Source organism: Vulpes lagopus, chromosome 2 (genome assembly GCF_018345385.1).
Source record: "Vulpes lagopus strain Blue_001 chromosome 2, ASM1834538v1, whole genome shotgun sequence".
Taxonomy (NCBI): domain Eukaryota; kingdom Metazoa; phylum Chordata; class Mammalia; order Carnivora; family Canidae; genus Vulpes; species Vulpes lagopus.
The window spans coordinates 163425680-163443299 of record NC_054825.1 but is presented as its reverse complement, the minus strand read 5'-3'; the positions used below and the strand labels follow the sequence as shown (position 1 = coordinate 163443299).

At 54.7% G+C, this 17620-nt stretch overlaps 3 protein-coding genes across 7 annotated transcripts in view; 2 read left to right on the top strand and 1 right to left on the bottom strand.

Annotated features, from left to right (window-relative positions):
- SCAF1 (SR-related CTD associated factor 1) overlaps positions 1–8773 on the top strand; it is a 19345-nt gene extending 10572 nt beyond the window's left edge. For 2 of the 3 annotated variants that reach the window (XM_041742462.1, XM_041742463.1), the window contains exons 8-11: positions 452–534; positions 766–984; positions 2045–2173; positions 2458–2887. In XM_041742462.1, the coding sequence (XP_041598396.1) occupies positions 452–534; positions 766–984; positions 2045–2173; positions 2458–2649 (623 nt within the window). In that variant the 3' untranslated portion in view covers positions 2650–2887. Of the gene's footprint in view, positions 1–451; positions 535–765; positions 985–2044; positions 2174–2457; positions 2888–8105; positions 8259–8612 lie in introns of those variants that run through there. The other variant, XR_005985904.1, reaches the window with a different exon arrangement.
- IRF3 (interferon regulatory factor 3) lies at positions 4208–10002 on the bottom strand. 3 transcript variants are annotated; one of them, XM_041742466.1, is made up of 8 exons: positions 9794–10002; positions 8812–8989; positions 7965–8136; positions 7806–7879; positions 6734–6926; positions 6255–6635; positions 4943–5058; positions 4208–4461 (listed from the first exon to the last, which is right to left on the bottom strand). In XM_041742466.1, the coding sequence occupies exons 2-8, from the start codon at positions 8974–8976 to the stop codon at positions 4276–4278; spliced, it is 1287 nt and encodes a 428-aa protein (XP_041598400.1). In that variant the 5' UTR covers positions 8977–8989; positions 9794–10002; the 3' UTR covers positions 4208–4275. The 3 variants fall into 3 exon arrangements, with proteins under 3 accessions (XP_041598400.1, XP_041598399.1, XP_041598398.1); XM_041742465.1 differs by having other exon boundaries at positions 8812–8984; XM_041742464.1 differs by having other exon boundaries at positions 8812–8984; positions 9798–10002.
- BCL2L12 (BCL2 like 12) lies at positions 9959–17620 on the top strand. Its single transcript, XM_041742468.1, has 7 exons — positions 9959–10234; positions 10871–10985; positions 11196–11338; positions 12599–12685; positions 12781–12872; positions 14606–14893; positions 17400–17620. The coding sequence occupies exons 1-7, from the start codon at positions 10096–10098 to the stop codon at positions 17448–17450; spliced, it is 915 nt and encodes a 304-aa protein (XP_041598402.1). The 5' UTR covers positions 9959–10095; the 3' UTR covers positions 17451–17620.

Sequence of the window (17620 nt, the reverse complement as noted above, 5' to 3'; positions counted from 1 at the left end):
GGGAGCAGGCAAATGAGTGTGGGGGTGGCTAGCCCAGTACAACCTGGAGGGGCAGGCCGTGTCCTGGGGGCCACCTAGAGGCAGTTGAGGCTAGGTGTAGCAGAAGGACCAGAAAGAGCAGGGTGAGCAAGGAGCAGTGTCCCTTGGGGGGATAGCAACAGGCCACAGGGGGCTTGAGTCAGAATCTCACCTCCACCACTACCTTACTCCCGAGTGACCTGGCCGTGTTTCCCCCTAACCACACACATATCTAAAGTCCTGAGAACACGTGGGGGTGCAGAGTGGTTTTCTGGGTGGCCGGAGCCCCCTTTTCCCAGCTCTGAGCTCGGGACCTATAGCTTTTCCAGCATCTTCCAGGGTGGGAGATGGCAACAGGGGGCCAGGCACCCTTCACCAGCTCCTCTTGTGTTTACTCTTGATCTCCTTGTCCTCAACACTTTGCTCCTTGCAGTGACTGCACTTCTCTTCAAGATGGAAGAAGCCAATCTGGCAAGCCGAGCAAAAGCGCAGGAGCTGATCCAGGCCACCAACCAGGTGGGCTCCCTAGGGGAAGAGTCCTTATGGTCCCTTCCCTCATCCCCTGACTCCGGTTAAGCCAGGAGAAGAACTGCAAATCCCAACAGGCCTTGGGACAAGGAAGGGATTGACCAGAAGAAGAGCCTCTGCCCCTGGGACTGTCAGGAAATCAGGGTGGGAATAATGGGGGTGCATATTCCCTCTTCCCTGCCCCTCCCTTTGTTCATCATCTCCAACTTCTTCCCACAGATCCTCAGCCACCGAAAGCCACCCTCTAGTCTGGGGGTGACACCGGCTCCTGTGCCCACCTCTCTGGGTTTGCCCCCTGGCCCCTCTAGCTACCTGCTCCCTGGCAGCCTCCCCTTGGGAGGCTGTGGCTCAACCCCTCCCACCCCCACTGGGCTGGCTGCAGCATCTGACAAGCGAGAAGGCAGCAGCAGCTCTGAGGGACGCGGGGACACAGACAAGGTGAGCTGGGCTTGGGGGAAGTGGGTGGACAGTGGCAGCTTTACAGAGAACAGGAACAGATGCTAAGATGCAGGGACCCGAGGAGAGTAGGAGACTGCTGCCAGCAAGCGGGAACGTAGAGAAAACCACAGTCATTAAACTGTAAGGAACTAAACTTTCACTCCCAAGGGATGAGTGGGAGATGGGCACTGGGCAGATATATATATATATATATATATATATATATATATATATATATATATATATATGTTTTTTTTTTTTTTTAATTATGTGCCCACAGAGAGGGAAAAGGAGGTACAGAAATAAGATGTAAACACACCCACGTGCTGACAGACGTCCCTATGACTGTGGACTTACTGGTTTTTTGTGCAAGAGAGAGGGTGGTTTACAAAAGGATGGATCGAGCGTCTATTCCAGGGCAGGAGGCAGAGTGGTTGCCGGGCAGATTCAAACAGGTTTTCATTCAGCTACGTCTGGCTCCTGCTCCTGGGCCTCCTTTTGGTCAGGCTTCGGTGCCTTTTGTCATGGTCCAAACAGCCCAGGAGGTGGTGTGCTGCCCCACTCTATCTTCGCTTTGTGTAAATTTTTTTTTTTTAAGATTTTATTTATTTATTCATGAGAGACACAGAGAGAGGCAGAGACATAGGCAGAGAGAGAAGCAGACTTCACGCAGGGAGCCCGATGCGGGACTCGGTCCGGGGACCCTAGCATCACGCCTTGGACCGAAGGCAGGTGCTGAGTCATCCAGGCATCCCGCTTCATGTAAATTTTGTACAGGCAGTGGACACGAGTATCCTGGTTCCGGCCACCAGAGACCACCCAGGGTCCAGCCTGGTGGATGCTCAAGTGACACTCAGAGGCCCTGTCCAGCCTGTAGTCTAGGGTGACTGCAGCAGGAGGAGCACAGGGCAGACCCTAAGCTGGACTTCTGCCTCTGGGAGTAGCTGGATGGTTGGGGAGGCTGAGCTGGCAAGCAGAGGGCAGGCAGGCCAGGGGTTCCTGCGGGAGCTCATCTGGCCTCTGCCATCCGTTCTTCCCACTCCATCACCACTTCGACCAGTACCTGAAGAAGCTGCACACACAGGAGCGGGCAGTGGAGGAGGTGAAGCTGGCCATCAAGCCGTATTATCAGAAGAAGGACATCACCAAGGAGGAGTACAAGGACATCCTGAGGAAGGCTGTCCACAAGGTGGGGCCCAGAGGGGAACAGATCACAGAGGTGGGGAGAGGATGAGAAGGAGAGACGGACGTGCGTGGACAGATGTACACAGACGGGGAGCCGGGAATGGTGGGTCCTCCTGGAAGGTGAGGAGAGTGACAGGAGGGCCTATTCGGCTGGCCTCTGGGGTACAGGCAGGGGCGTTGGCCTGAACTTGGGGGGGTGGCTCTCATCGTGCCAAGCAATGCTCAGCAGTCCCGGTGGAGGGGACCCTGGGGGATGGGCAGTGACCGCAGCTGCCCCTCACTCCCTAGATCTGCCACAGCAAAAGCGGGGAGATCAACCCAGTGAAGGTGAGCAACTTGGTGCGGGCCTACGTCCAACGCTACCGCTACTTTCGCAAGCACGGCCGCAAGCCAGGGGATCCCCCAGGGCCCCCACGGCCACCCAAGGAGCCTGGGCCCCCTGACAAGGGTGGCCCCGGCCTGCCCTTGCCCCCCCTCTGAGACCCTCAGCCACCCCTTCCCTCCTTCACCTCTTTGGAATTCTGGACGTATTTATGGCTCCACCTCCCCACTTCCTTCCCCCCATCAGTGGGATGATGGAGGGAGGGTTGCTGCAGGGAAGAGGAGAGCCCCCTGCCCTGCCCAGCCCTGTGCCCCTTGCCCCCAGGCCTGTCCCCATTGCCCCACCCTTCTGTTTGTGCCCCTCCCCCAATTTCATTAAAGATTTCATGAAATGTTAGCCCCAAGCCCCATGATTTTTGCCCTTTCTTTTCAGAGTGGTTTGGGAAAGGGTTGGGAAGAGGTACGCAGGAAGTCTGGCCCAGTCTGAGGGTGGTTATAGCAGGCTGTGACAGGGGTGGGGGGCAGGGCAGGGGCAAGTGTACTAGCCTTGCTGGGCCTCGGTCTCCTGATCCTTGTAGCAGGTGTTGGAGGGATGAAGACACAAGCAAGTGAGGCACTTAGAACCGTACCTGGTACGTGGTAAGCCGTTGCTATTGACAGGAAGTGGTGGGTGGGAGGTTGGGGGTCCCAGGTCCCCCCTGCTCTGTGTCTTCCAAGCTCAGGGCAACTGAGTGCTACTTGTTTAGGCCTGGACTTGCCCCAGCAGCAGGATTTTTGTCTTTCATTGAGTTGGACTCTCTTTACCAGTCCTATGGGGCTGGGGTGATCTTATCCACTCTCCTGAAGTAGAGAGGGAAACTAACAGGGGCCACAGTGAGTCAGGGCCACACTGGCCTCCACACCATCCCCATTACCCAGAACCCAGACATAGTGAGGAGAGGTAGTAGCATCAGGGGTGCAGGAGAGGGTGGGCTTTAATTTTTTTTTTTTTTAATTTTTATTTATTTATGATAGTCACAGAGAGATAGAGAGAGAGGCAGAGACACAGGCAGAGGGAGAAGCAGGCTCCATGCACCGGGAGCCCGACGTGGGATTCGATCCCGGGTCTCCAGGATCGCGCCCCGGGCCAAAGGCAGGCGCCAAACCGCTGCGCCACCCAGGGATCCCGAGGGTGGGCTTTAAAGCCGGGACACATAACTTCTTTACAGCTGCCTGTTCCAGCCCCATGCAGAGGGGAGCCCACAGCTGGTTGGGACAGGAGGACCTGCCTGAGGTCACCCAGCAGGAGCTGGGAGGGGACCTAAGCCCCCCCCACCCCCCAGCCAACAGGCTGATCCAGCTTACTGGACTGAACAATCAGTGGCCTCAACTGTTCATAGCCAAAACTGGGGTTCTAGATTCTACCCTGGGGCCCCCATCAGAAAGTAGCAACCCTGCAGTCAGACTGGATTCTAACCCATCTTGTGTCTCCTGTCTTGCTTTATAACCTTTGCTCTTCTCTAAGCATCAGTGTCTTGGTCTGTAAAATGGGGGTGACTGTCCCCTCCTCACCAGGCCCCTGGAAGGTCAGGAGGTGACAGGTATCAGCGGCTCCCTGCAGTGTCTGGTCCTTATGCTGTAAGCATCTGGGTTTGGGTTGCTTGCCAAGGAATAATGCCTAGCCCACATCAGGGCTAGCCTGGACCTAGCTAACCCCTAGCACCAGGCACACAAGTGGTAACAGTGGCAAGAAACAGTTTATTGGCCAGGGTGAAGGCACAAAAGGGCAGTACCGGTGAGGAGGGGTCAGACCTCCCCAGTGACCCAGAAATCCATGTCCTCAACCAGGTCCTCGAGGTACGCCTTGTACTGGTCCGAGGTGAGAGTGAGTGGGTAGCTGTTGGAAATGTGCAGGTCCACAGTGTTCTCCAGGGAGGAAGCGCCCTCTAACCGTGCCATTTCCAGCAGGGCCCTAAGGCACGTAGGAACAACCTACAGGAGGTGGGGGGCAGAAATAAGGTGGGGTTGAGTGGACTACAACTTCCAGCAGCCCCCACCATAAACCAGGAATAACCATTAGGCCTAGAGCTGCTGGGAATTATTGTTTTCTCTGTAACTCCCCACCATGGGAGGCCTGGGAAGTTTACTAGGGCTGAGATGCTGGAGGGGTTCCTGGAATGTAGGGATTCCACTCAGCAACTGTGGTCAGAAGGACCCCTTAAGAGCTGTAGTTCCTTAAAGAGGCTGCTAGGACTTGTATTCCACTGACTTCCACATGGTTTTGAGAGTTCAAAACAGGTTTTGGGGGTGAGGGGCCATGAGAAGGACACCCAGAAGCTCCTGGGGATGAGGAACTGGTGGTTGCAAAGACTCTTGGAAGTTGTAGTTCCCCAGAGGGGCTTCTGGGAATTGTAGTTTCTCTTCCCTTTGTTAAGATCCACCCCTTAGCTCCAGGAGCCCAGAAATGCTGCACCTTGAGCATCACCAGCTTCTTGGTCCAGGGCTGGTCTTGGGGCCATGGCTCCCCCACACAGAACCAGAGGGTGTAGCGTGGTGAGTGTCGGCTTCCTTTGATGAAGGCAATCAGATCTGGGGGTCCGAGATCCTAGTCAGGCATGGGAAGAGGACCCTCCACTTGCCCCTCCCTGCCCCCAAACGTGACTAACAGCCTCACCTTCTTCCTTGACCAGAAGCCCAACATGCCTACAACACCTCGACCAGATGGCTGCTGATCTAGGAAAAGTCCTGGCATAATCTTAAATGTTTCCCCCCTCCACTCCCCACCATTTGGGATAGGAGTACACTCCCTACAAGGATGTCCCCTGATTCTGGAATACAAGGTAGTTGGCAGTTTCTGCTCTTTAACCCCCTAAGGCCACAATCTCCTGATAGTGGCCACTAGCCACTGTGGCTATTTCCATTTAAATGGTAATTAATTAAAATCAAATAAAAGTTCAAGCTCTCTTCCTCAGTTGCATTGGCCTAAGTACTCAATAGCCACACGTGGCTGGTGGATACCACACTGGACAGTTCAACTCCAGAGCATTTCCATCCCTGCAGAGATATTTACTGGATAACAAAGCCCTAAAGGACTTCTCTGTCCTGCATCTGTCTATCCACCCTACTAACTGGTAATAATGAGGACGATGGCAGTTAATTCCTTGAGCACCTTCTGTGCACTGGGCCCTGTGCCTCCTACCAGCTCTAGCAGAGGAGACAGTCCTCTGACAGACTCAGAGCAATCCATGTCTTGCCCCAGGTTATAGCACAAGCAGAGCAGCAGGTTCTGAATTAGAACTCTGGGGTTTGGGGGATCTCTGGGTGGCTCAGTGGTTTAGTGCCTGCCTTCAGCCCAGGGTGTGATCCTGGAGTCCTGGGACTGGGTTCCGCATCAAGCTCCCTGCATGGAGCCTGCTTCTCCCTCTGCCTGTGTCTCTGCCTCTCTCTGTGTGTTTCTCATGAATAAATAAATAAAATCTTAAAAAAAAAAAAAAAAAAGAACTCTGGGATTTGGAGGTTTGAAAATTTTTTTGTTTTTAGAGAGAGGAGGATGTAAGGAGAGTGGGGACCAGGGGCAGAGGCAGAGAGAGAGAACCTTAAGCAGGCTCCACACCCAGTGCAGAGCCAGACTCGGCTTGATCTTGTGACCCTGAGGTCATGACCCGAGCTGATATCAAGAGTCAGATGGTTCATCGACTGAGCCACCCAGGCACTCCCAGACCCCAGAGTTCTAAACCACCGTGACCAGCTCTTTCTACAGCAGAGCTAAGGCTTTGCCTCCTCACCTGACACGAAGGGCCTCAGGTCGAACAGGTCTCCATCTTCATCCTTGGGGACCTCGCCGCCGGGCCTGGGACTGCTGTCAGGGAGAAGCTCCTCGCCCAGGGCCCAGTATGTGTGGCAGTGCCCCAGCCTGCGTGCCCAGAGCTGCTGTCCTGCCCTCCACAGAGCTAGTCCCCCACCCAAGCAGCTCAGTACACGCCTCACGTAGCCCATCACGGTCTTGTCTGTTACCAACACTCCGGGGTCTGGCAGTATTATTGGCTGTCCAGGCAGCATCGTGTCCCCTCCTTCTGCTGCCACCAGCCGCAGGCCCCTTGGGCAGGAGACTGTCTGCTGGAAGACTTGGCGGCCCCGATAGAAGGCAGTCACCTCGAACTCCCACTCTGGGCAGTGGCAGAAGTGACATGAAGAGGGAGTGAGATTGAGAGGGCATAAGGGGCCCTGTCACCCCAGCACCTCCCACCCCAGAGCTGCCACTTACCTTCATCAGGCACCAAGAGCCGCTTCAGCGGGTTTTCAGGGGGCTCTGAGTTTGGGCAGGGAGTGGGGAGGTCTATGGTGGGGCTCAGCAAGAGTGGAGGGGTTTGCTCTGGGACCACCACCAGGCTCGAGGGCCCCTCATCTGGGAATGGGGTCAAGACCATGTCACCAAGTAATTCCTCTAATGTGTCTTCCTGGAGAGAAGCAAAAAGAAAAGGGTCTGGGCATTTCTGTAGCCTTTTCTGGAGACTTCATGTGGACCAGGCCTTGGGACCCAGAGACGAGTCAGATTTGAGCTCTGCCCTCAAGGGGCTTCCAGGGGGATCCCTGGGTGGCTCAGTGGTTTGGCATCTGCCTTCAGCCCAGGGCGTGACCCTGGAGTCCCGGGATCGAGTCCCACATTGGCTCCCTGCATGGAACCTGCTTCTCCCTCTGCCTTTGTCTTGGTCTCTGTCTGTCTCTCTGTGTCTCTCATGAGTAAATAAAATCTTTAAAAAAGGGGGGGGCTTCCAGTTGGGGCTGGCAGGGAGGTGGGGGATAGGAGGTAGGTAGACAAGCACAGGCACAGATGCCAAAATACATGCTCTGGTATATGATGGATGCTACCATTGGCCCAAGGGAACAGCTAGTTCCAGCCCAAGGACCTGGCCCTGGGCAAGCAAGACCTGGGCAGAGAAGGCTAGACACTATTTCAGAGGGGACCTGCCCTGGCATGGACGTCAGCAAGACCAAGGATAGGGTGGTTCTGGGTTCCCAGGAGGCTGAGGGTACTCTACATAGCAAGAGAAACTGTGAAATCCTAGAAAGGTGTATTAGGGCCCTAAATGCCTTGGTGAAAGCTCTGCATTTTTTCCTGAGACGCTGGAAGTGTCCATGGAAGGGCTCGCTATGAGCAGGAGAGGGACAGGGTCAGCTCTAGATGGGTGGGTGGACAGCCCACAGGGGATAGGATGGAGGCTCAGGAGGAGGATTTGATGTGATGGTCCAGGGGGAGGAGAGGAAGCCTGAACAAGGCTGTGGGGACACAGAAGATGGGTCATCCTGAGGGCAGGAAGGATGGGGTGCATTCTTGCCTGGGTATCCGAGGTACTGTATCTGCCATTGGTGTCTGGAAAGGTGTCCAGTAACTCAGGCAAGTTCCCAGCTCCTGCCAGGGAAGGTGGTGAGTGGAGCAGAGTGTTGGGGATGCTCAAAATCCCATCCCTCCACGTGGAGCCCCACTTCTGGCACACCTGAGATCACAAACTCATAGACCTTGTGTGGGTCGTGGGGGTCTTTGCTCCGGTCCTCAGCTACACGCAACTCCTCCTTCCGGTTCAGGGCAGATCGGAAATTCCTCTTCCAGGTGGGCAGATCAGGTTTATCCTTTCCAGGAGTGTAGGCACCGCTGACTTCGGCCCACGCCTGGGGATCCAGTTGGTACCAGGATGGTGAGAAGGATGACTAAGACCCCGGCCCAAGGGCGGTCTCCCCTGGCACGTTCTAACTTGACAAGGATCCATCCCCAAACTCTTGGACTCTGCATCGTAAGCCCCCCCCCCCCCCCCCCCCCGCTTCACCTATTCAAAAACTTTGCTTTCTAAGCCAACCTTCCAGGTCCTACTGGGCGTCTAACTCTGCCAGCAACCTGCCCCAGGACAGGTCGTAATGGCCCCGCCCCCTCGTACTCGAACTCTGGTTACCACCACTGGTGTATCCGAATTTGGTGGGAAATCACCTCAACTTTGGGGCCAGGTCTCGCCTCGAAGGTTCCAAAACCCGCCCTCAGAATTCTACGACCCAAAGCCCCGCCCTCTGCGAGCCCTCAATCCCCAGTTTGCATTTCTCTCGAGTTCTAACCCCGCTTTTCCGGTTCTTTTTCCGGAACCTGGCCGTTCCAGCCGTGCCCGCCTTGCGACATCCGTCCGCTGATCCTCCTAACCCTGCCCAGTCCAGTCCTAACTCCACTCACCTCCACCTGCCAGCGTCAGCGCCGGCCAACCCTACGCAGACTAACCCCTCCCTCTCGGCTCCGCCCCCTGGGAGTCCACCCCTCAGGTAGGTTAGCTCAGGGTTCCCGGCGGCACGAAGCTCTCGCACCTGGAAGATGCCGAAGTCCTCCTGCTGGGCATCCTGCCGCAAGCCATGCTTCCAAGGGATGCGAAAGCGCGTGCGGCGCTCGTCCAGCCAGGCCACCCCCTCCAGGTGCCCTAGGTCCAGCTGTGACACCAGCCAGGGCAGGATCCGCGGTTTTGGGGTTCCCATGGTCCGGCCTGTGCTTAGAGGGCAGTTCGTGGGCGCGGATGGCCTCTTAGCTACCCGCCCACCGCCCCCGCCCCCGAGGGTTCCGCTCCCAGACCTTCCTCTCATGGGGCGGCGGTGCAGCGTCCCTCACTTATATTTTTCTGGGGTATAAAACAAGACAACTCCTCTTTTCACCTCCAGACAGTCCCTCAATTCAACGAGGACTTCCCCTCCAATCCATCTGAGACGCCCCGTCTTTCCCCACCTCCTCCTGAGCCTCCTCCTCTACCTCCCCAACTCCGCCAGTGTAGATTCTTCCCTCTTCCGCTGTAAACCCTCTTCTCCTCTCCCCTCCCCCACATCACCTAAGGCAGTCACCTCCGCTTCCAAGGTAGAGACTCCCCTGGTTATTTCAGGGCAGACGTTATTTCCTTGTAGATCTCTACCTCCCGCACTTATCTGTGTTGCGGACTCCTACAGAAGAGCCCCTCACCCATTTCCACGGTGGACCCTCCATCCACCATCCTTCCCCCCAGACAGCTTCCTTCCTCTAGGGCACCCCCCCACACACATACTCTATAGAGTGGACTGCCTCCCACTTTCAGAGTCTGCTCTTCTGTCCCTTAGATCCCCCAATGCAGACGCCTCCCCCCGCGCCCCCGCTACTACTTTTTATTTCACAGCCGACCTCCGGCAGCGGCCATAGCTTCACTTTTACTCGAACTCTGCTTCACCTTCCCTAGAGTACACCTTGCTCCTCTAGACTCTCAGGGCAGACCCAGCACGTCTCGCGTTTCTCGCCCCGGGCGCCACCAATTCCCCAGATCTTCCCAGTTACCTACGTAGAGGGTCGGGGCGCTCAGGGTGCTAGAACCCGCCCCTGCCTTTGGGGTCCGATAACTCTCGAACTTGCAGCTGCACACCCTACTTCCCGTCAGCTGAGCTTCAGAGAAAGAGGGTTTTCTTTTCTATCGTTTTCATAAAACAAAAACAACTTTATCTGCGATTGGTTGACAAGACTCCAGAGCCAAAGAGGCGGCACCAAGAACCCGGACGCCTCCGGTTCTCCCCCCGCCCCCCGCTATGCCGTTTATAGATCTTCCGGCCAAAGGCATGCTGGGAACGCCACATGCAAATTAGATGGGTATCCAGCGCTCCGCCCCTCCCACTACGGGGCTGACACCAACCCGGCCCAGTGCGCAGGCGCGGGAAAGTTGCACTAATAAAAGTTTACTCAAGTTCGGTGAAGGAGAGGGGGCTGGCGGCTCCCCGGCCCCAGGTAAGCTGGGCTTTTGTGCAGGCTGGGGCGAGAAGGGAAAAGGACGGGTCTAGGAGCGGGCACCTCAGTCCCGCTTCCTAGACATCTATGCACCCCGGGTCCCCAAGATTCCAGCGTGGGTCAGATAATGGAACTACACTTCCCAAGGAGGCTGCGCGGCGCACAAGTGCGGACCGAGGGGAAGGTTTGCCATGAAGCCTGCTGGGATTCGTAGTTCCTGATTCTTTAAGAGCATGAGCGGCTTGGCGTTATGCCTCCAGAAACCACAAGTCGTTGCCCCAAGTTCCGTTCTTTCTCAGACTCAACAATTCCGATCCTCCAGCCCCCTTCTCCAAAAAATCTTCAGAGTCCAGCCCCCAGTCTTTTGACCCCAGGAACCCGGGTCCCTAAGCCTCTTCCTCTCCAAGGATCGAGGAGTCTTTGGCGTCATCGCTCTTCTCCCTCTGAGAACTCAAGAGTCTGGGTCCCCAGACCCTAACTCCCCTAAAGGATTTAGGAGTTGAGACTCTCAGCCCTTTCTTCCTTCGGGAATTCGTGGGTCCTGGCGCCCTCCTTATTCAGGGACTAGGCATTTGGGCACCAATCCTCCACTTCAGTTCAACCCTGGAGCCCATCCCCCAGCTCCCTTTTTCACAGGTGCCCCCATGGCAGGCTCAGAAGAGCTGGGGCTCCGGGAGGACACGCTGAGAGTCCTAGCTGCCTTCTTTAGGCGAGGTGAGGCTGCTGGGTCCCCCAGCCCTACCCCACCCAGGTAAGAGGAGCTGCCTTCTTTCCTCTGGGGCCTGCATTTGGGGTGGGGCCCTCTCTAACTTTTGTACCTGGTCTCTGTCTGCGTTCCCCTCTTTTATATCTGGCCCTTTATCCTTGTCCCTGGGGTTGCAGTGACAGGCCCTCAGTGGGAGGAAGAAGGGACTGCTTGCAAGGGGCCTCTGCAGTCATTCTCTGAGGTCCCCTTCCCCAGGAGTCCTGCCCAGGAGGAGCCAACAGATTTCCTGAGCCGTCTTCGAAGATGTCTTCCCTGTCCCCTGGGGCGAGGAGCAGACCCCCCTGTGTCCCCTCGGCCTTGCTCCTTGCCCCTCCGCCCATGCTATGTTTCAGAGCCTGGTAAGAGATTTTCCTAGATCACCTGGACACCGGCAGGGCCAAAACTTTGAATCTTTTTTTTTTTTTTTAAGATTTTATTTATTTATTAATGAGAGGCACACAGAGAGAGGCAGAGATACAGGCAGAGGGAGAAGCAGGCTCCCTGCAGGGAGCCCAATGCAGGACTCGATCCTGGAACTCTGGGATCAAGGCCTGAGCCAAAGGCGGATGCTCAACCACTGAGCCACCCAGACGTCCCCAGAAGCTTTGATTCTTAAAGCATAGAAAGGAGAAGGAGCTAGTCCAAGATCACTCAGCTAAGACAGGAGCTAGGGTGAGGACTCCCCTCACCACTCTCTGATCCCCCACCTCCACCCCCAGTTATTGCTGCCTCTCAATTCTGTGAGCTGGCTTCAGGGGGCTTTGTCCTTTTCTGCTTATCTCTCCTCCTGTGCATGCTTCCCTACTTCTAGGACTTTATTGCCACTAGTATTCCCCCATCATCCTAGGGAGGCAGGAGACCTGGTTTTCGGTCACGGATCCCTGACTGTTCGGTTACGCAACTCAGGGAAATTCAATTTCTTTTTTGCTCCTATGCTTCCTCAGAAGTAAAGTAGCAATGTGTGCCTATGTGTGCATGTGAGAGTGGGAGGGGGTGTTGTTGGATTCCATTAAGAGTAACCAAAAGGAATTGAGAGTAACCAAAAACTCCTATGTAAGCCTCCATAGACTAGGAATGGCTACTGGGAGTGCTAGCTTCAAAAGAAAAGGATTTCACAGCAGGGAGGAAAGTTCTGTGAGCAATTGATGAGGCCTGAGAACGGCAAGGGATAGCGTGGTAATAGCTGGGGTGCCCTGTGTTTGCCTTTCTTGGACAGGATATTCTTTTTTTTTTTTTTTAAGATTTTATTTATTCATGAGAGACATACACACAGAGAGAGGGAGAGACACAGGCAGACGGAGAAGCAGGCTCCATGCAGGGAGCCTGACGTGGGACTTGATCCCGGGTCTCCAGGATCACTGAAGGGCTAAACTGCTGAGCCACCGGGGCTGCCCTAGAATATTCTTTCAAGGTCTAGTTCACCTCTAACATTCTAAGTCTAGTTTGGGCAACACAATAAAATGGGAAGTACAAAGCCCTTTGGCAAGTGCAGTCACTGGGCCTCAGTTTACCCCATTAGGAAATGGAAATCAGTGCTCCCTGGAAGATGGTTGAGACAAGAAGAGAATCCATAAGTTCCTGATGTCCCAGAGACCCATCACTTGCTCTTTTCACTCCAGGCCCAGCCACTTCCGATTTCTATGCTCTGGTGGCCCAGCGGCTGGAACAATTGGTCCAAGAGCAGCTGAGATCCCCACCTAGCCCAGGTGAGATACAGAGGAGCCCCGGAGAAGGGTGAGGGTGGAAGGGTTGGCAGGGTTCTGCCTCCAGCTGAATTCTCTCCTGCGTTCCTAACCCCCAGAGTTACAGGGTCCCCCCCTCACAGAGAAGGAAGCCCTACTGCGGAAGCTGGTGGCCTTGCTGGAGGAAGAGGCTGAAGTCATCAACCAGAAGGTACCAGGCAGTCTGTTCCATCCCTTAGCTGGGATAGGGATTGCAGGATGGTTGAGCTCTGGGATCAGAACCTGGGTCTGCATTCTCATTAGATGGTCAGGTGAGGAGACGGTGGGACGCGGCTTCTATGAAGGGTTTGTAAGGGGCTCCAAGCTCATTTTGCTTGCAGCACCACGGGTCAGTAAGTCAAGAGGCAAGATGTTGGGGTAAGGAAAGTGATTTTATCTGGAAAGCCAGCACACTGAGGAGATGGCAGACTACTGTCCCAAAGAACCATCTGCCCCAGTATGAGATTGGCGTTTCTTTTGTTAGGAATGCGGGGGTGTGGGGGGGGAGGTAGTTGGAGTCACAAAGGTTCCTGACAGTCTGTAGACAACAGGGGAAGATTGTGTAACTTCTTTTGTCTTTGGTCAGTTTTTTAAAGAGGTTTCATTTATTTATTTAAATATTTTATTTATTTATTTGAGAGAGTCAGAGACAGCCTGAGCAGGGAGGGAAGGGCAGAGAGAGAGGGAGAAGCAGACTCCCTGATGAGCAGGAAGCTCCCAGCAAGCCTGGATCCCAGGTCTCTGGGATCACGACCTGAGTGGAAGGCAGATGCTTAACCCACCGAAACACCCAGGCACCCCCTCCTTGGTCAGTTGATCTTTGTGTACAGGTCATGTCGTTCCTGCAAAACTTAAACAGGGGCAGGCCGGGTGGCTGAGCGGTTTAGCACCGCCTTTGGCCTAGGGCATTATCCTAGAGACCCGGGATCGAATCCCACGTCAGGGCCCCTGCACGGAGCCTGCTTCTCCCTCTGCCTGTGTCTCTGTCTCTCATGAAGAAATAAATAAAATCTTAAAAAAAAAAAATCTTAAACAGAGCATAGTTATTTCTGTAAGTACTCCTTTATATCCTCCGGCAAGGTGGATTTTGGGTAGAATAGCAGTTTTTGCAAGTCTTCGCAGTAATATGCCTATGTGCGGGGCTAAGCAGAAGTTTCTAAGCTATTGGTCCCAGCAGTAAGGGAAATAGAAACAGTATGGAGTCAGAGTGCTAAGCTTCTCCGCTATAGGTTGAGGGACAGAGTTCTGGTTAGGGTAGTCCCTTAAACAGGGGCTTACATTCCCCGTAAGAGGGGCGTGGTTTAAAGATCGGGGATGTGGCCACCCAAAAAAACGTGACCTGGGAAACTCCCTAGGACCAGTTGAGGAATTAGGGACTGCATGCATGGTGGTGAGAGGGGGGTTGGTTTCGAGAGGGCTGTCTAGAATCTGAAGCCCTGCTTAACTGTATGGGGGCATGCCCTATAATGTGGGGGGAAATTAATCTGGCTTATGATGATGACTTGGTCCTGGAATTCGATGGGCTCAGGAGCTTGGACAAAGTGTCTGATCCTATAATATTAATAGTAGAGTGGAAGGCGAGGTTGTTGTAGGCAGGAGCCTGACCTCTGGGGCTCTCGAGGAACCCGTAGGGGCGTGGCTATAAGATCAGTAGTCTAGAACTCGGCTAAGTAGAGCATGGCCCTCATTGGCTCTCGAGGCCTTCCCTTAACTTCTCACCCACTGCCCTAGGAATAGTTTGGCGGAGACCAGAGTCTGGTTTATGATTGGCTGGTGTGATGGATGGGGCGTGGCTCTGAGCATCAGTGTCGTTAACGGTTCTACCAGAAAGCCCCGCCTCCTAGTCCCCGATTGGCTGGCCGCGGGGGCGTGGCCGACCCAGCCTCTTGTCTTCCTCACCCCCAGCTGGCCTCGGACCCCGCCCTGCGTGGGAAGCTGGCCCGCCTCTCCGCCGGCTCCTTCGCCCGCCTGGTGGAGCTGTTCTCTAGCCGGGAGGACAGCCCTCTGCCCAGCCGTCCACGCCCCTCCTTGCCCTGCCCCGGGCCTCCACCGCCTTCGCCGGAGCCCCTGGCCCGCCTGGCCCTGGCCATGGAGCTGAGCCGCCGCGTGGCTGGGCTGGGGGGCACCCTGGCCGGACTCAGCGTGGAGCACGTGCACAGCTTCGGGCCCTGGATCCAGGCACACGGGGGCTGGGTGAGCTGCCAAAGCTTCTCTGGGCCTCCCTTTATCCAGTTGTAACTTGTGCCTGTGTGGTAGGGGGTTGGCGTCTTCGGCTTCTTTTCAGACATGATGCGTGTTCTCCTAGCCCTACCATTCATCCTTTCTGTGTTTATTTATTTATTTATTTATTTTCCTTTCTGTGTTTATTGAGCACCTACTGTACACCGGTAGGTAATCGGTGCAGACACTATGCCTGGCTTAAACCATTCTGGTGGATACTGACAGTTATGAGTGGGAATGAAGTGAGACCTCTTCCTGGGCCTCTGTTTCCTTATCAGTCAAGAGGGAAGAGGAGAAGTACCCATCTCAAAGGGTTATTGTAAAGATTAAAATGGAATCACCTCTGTAAGTCCTTGGCATCCTGTGCGCATTTGCATAGTTATCTTGTGCCTATCTGCTTCTCTGACACTGCCTGCCAGAATGCGCTTCCCCAGGTATCCCCCTGCCTCGGTTCCTCTGCTCCATTCGGGTGTCACTCCCAGTGAGACCTCCCCTGGTCCCCATATAAAACCGCAGCCACCTTGTACCCTCCCACCCACTCCTTTTCCCTCTTCATCGCTTTACTTCCTTCCATAATACTCTGCACCTTCTAATACACAGCTTCTATCAGATGGTAGGATTGACCTGCTTTACTTACTTCTTTTTGGGTTTTTTTGCATGTTCTCTTGCCCCTGACCTATCAGTTTCACAAAGACCAGGGAGTCTTACCAAGCTTGCTCACTGCTTTATTTATCTGTCATTTATTTATCTGAGGGAGAGAGCACAAGTTAGAGAGTTAGAGAGAGGGAGAGAAAGCACATGAGAGCACAAACTCAGGGGGAGCAGCAGAGGGAGAGAGAGAAGCAGGCTCCCTACTGAGCAGGGAGCCCTACACAGGGCTCAATTCCAGGACCCTGGGATCATGACCTGAGCTGAAGGCAGACACTTAACCAGCTGAGCCACTCAGGTGCCCCACCCCCTTTTTAAAGATTTTATTAGAGTGAGTGTGTGTATACAAGTGGGGGTAAGGGGACAGAGGGAGAAGCAGACTCCCCACGGAGCAAGGAGCCTGTTGTAGGGCTCCATCCCAGGACTCCAGGACCTGAGCCTAAGGCAGACGCTTAACCACCCTGAGCCACCCAGGCACTCCTTGCTCACTGCTTTAAATCCAGTGCCAGGCTCAGAGCTTGATTGGGCTCCAGAATACTGACAGTGTGACCTTGGCAACATCCCCAGCTAGCTGAGCACCAGTCTCCCCCAGCCCAACGGGCATTGTTCACTTCCCTGCCTGGTTGCTGTGGGGATTTGGTGCTCTCAGGTTTTGAGTGTTGCTTCACAGGCTGGCAGGAGCTGGCCAGGTGTGTTTGAGGAGCAGAGTGGAGGCCAGTAGGGCTGAAGCAGGGTAAGCGAAGGGGAGAGGGCGAGAGATGAGGTCAGGAAGGGCGGCCGGCCAGATCGCGTGGGACATTGTGAAAGTGAGAACTTGGACTTTGACTCTGAGCGGGCCTGGAGTCCCTAGACTAGCTCTCTCTGCGCCCGGGGCATAGTGAGCTGACTTAGGTGTTGACTTGCGCCCTCTAGCGGCCGCATGGGGGAACACTAGCGGGCGAGGCGGAAGTGGGGAGTCGGGAGGAGGTGTCCGCTCTGGTTTAGGGAGGGAGATGAGGGTGGATCACACCGCGGTGGAGGCGGTGGAGTCCTCCAGTTAATTTAGAGGTAGAGTTGATAGATTTCGCTTATGGAGTGGATTACCAGTGCTATTTATGAGTGCCGATGAGGGGAAGACAGGAGTCAAGGATGCTGGCCTGAGCACCTGCAGGGCCGCATCTGGTGCTCCCTGAGATAGGAGTGAGGAGCAGGGGGAGCACGTTTGAAGAAGAATCAGAGATGATTGGAAATGGTCCAGTTAGGGGAGAGATGCCCTTCAGACCCCAAAGGGAGATGAGGAGGGGACAGTGGATAGACGATGTGTCTGGAGCTCTGTGCAGAAGCTTGTTTATTGGTGAAATTGTTTTTCTTTTCGACCATGTGCATAGCCAAGGACTTAAGTGGAATGATTCCATTTAAATCCCACAACCACCTTATGGGATTGGATATTATCCCGATTTTATGGAGATGGATGAAGGGTCCCCCATGCAGAGGATTGGGATCAAGACTTTGACACAGCACCAGAGCTTTGCATCCTTAAAACCCCAGGACCCTGTTCCCTTTCTCTGGATCTCTCTTCCCTGTCTCTCTGTCTACCTGCCACTGGTGCTCTGCCCTCTACCCTGGAGCTTTGTCTTTCCTCCCTTTTACCAGGACTCTGGCCCCGTCCACCCGTGGGCCTCTGATTCTTTCTTTGGATCTCCATCCTCCCACCCCATCCCTGTCTGCCTCCCTTCTGTGGTTCCTTGCCTCCGCTGTCTCTGCTCTCACTGGGCTGGTGGAGATGCCACTGCGAATGGAGGACAGGCTCTTACTGTGAGCGCTCACAAGCTCTTCCACTTTTCCCTTCCAGGAGGGCATCCTGGCCATTTCACCTGTGGACTTGAACTTACCCCTGGACTGAGATCTTCCTCAGAAGCCGCTACAAGATTAGACCTCATGTCTCTACATTCTTTGTGTGCTTTTCCAAGCCTTCCTTTCTCTACTCAGGGTTGTGGGGTGGTGGCTGCCCTCCCTGTGTTTGCCAAAAAGACATTGTTTAAAATTTTTTCATATTAAAAACTTTTTCAAGTA

Excerpts from the sequence above, each read along its gene's own strand:
- IRF3 (XM_041742466.1), bottom strand. The coding sequence starts at position 8,976 with ATGGGAACCCCAAAACCGCGGATCCTGCCCTGGCTGGTGTCACAGCTG. Across the intron at positions 6,636-6,733 it reads GCTCTTGGTGCCTGATGAAG|AGTGGGAGTTCGAGGTGACT; the intron begins GTAAGTGGCAGC and ends GCCACTGCCCAG. Across the intron at positions 5,059-6,254 it reads CCTGAGGCCCTTCGTGTCAG|ATCTGATTGCCTTCATCAAA; the intron begins GTGAGGAGGCAA and ends TCGGACCCCCAG.
- BCL2L12 (XM_041742468.1), top strand. The coding sequence starts at position 10,096 with ATGGGTATCCAGCGCTCCGCCCCTCCCACTACGGGGCTGACACCAACC. Across the intron at positions 10,986-11,195 it reads CCCAGCCCTACCCCACCCAG|GAGTCCTGCCCAGGAGGAGC; the intron begins GTAAGAGGAGCT and ends CCCCTTCCCCAG. Across the intron at positions 11,339-12,598 it reads ATGCTATGTTTCAGAGCCTG|GCCCAGCCACTTCCGATTTC; the intron begins GTAAGAGATTTT and ends TTTTCACTCCAG.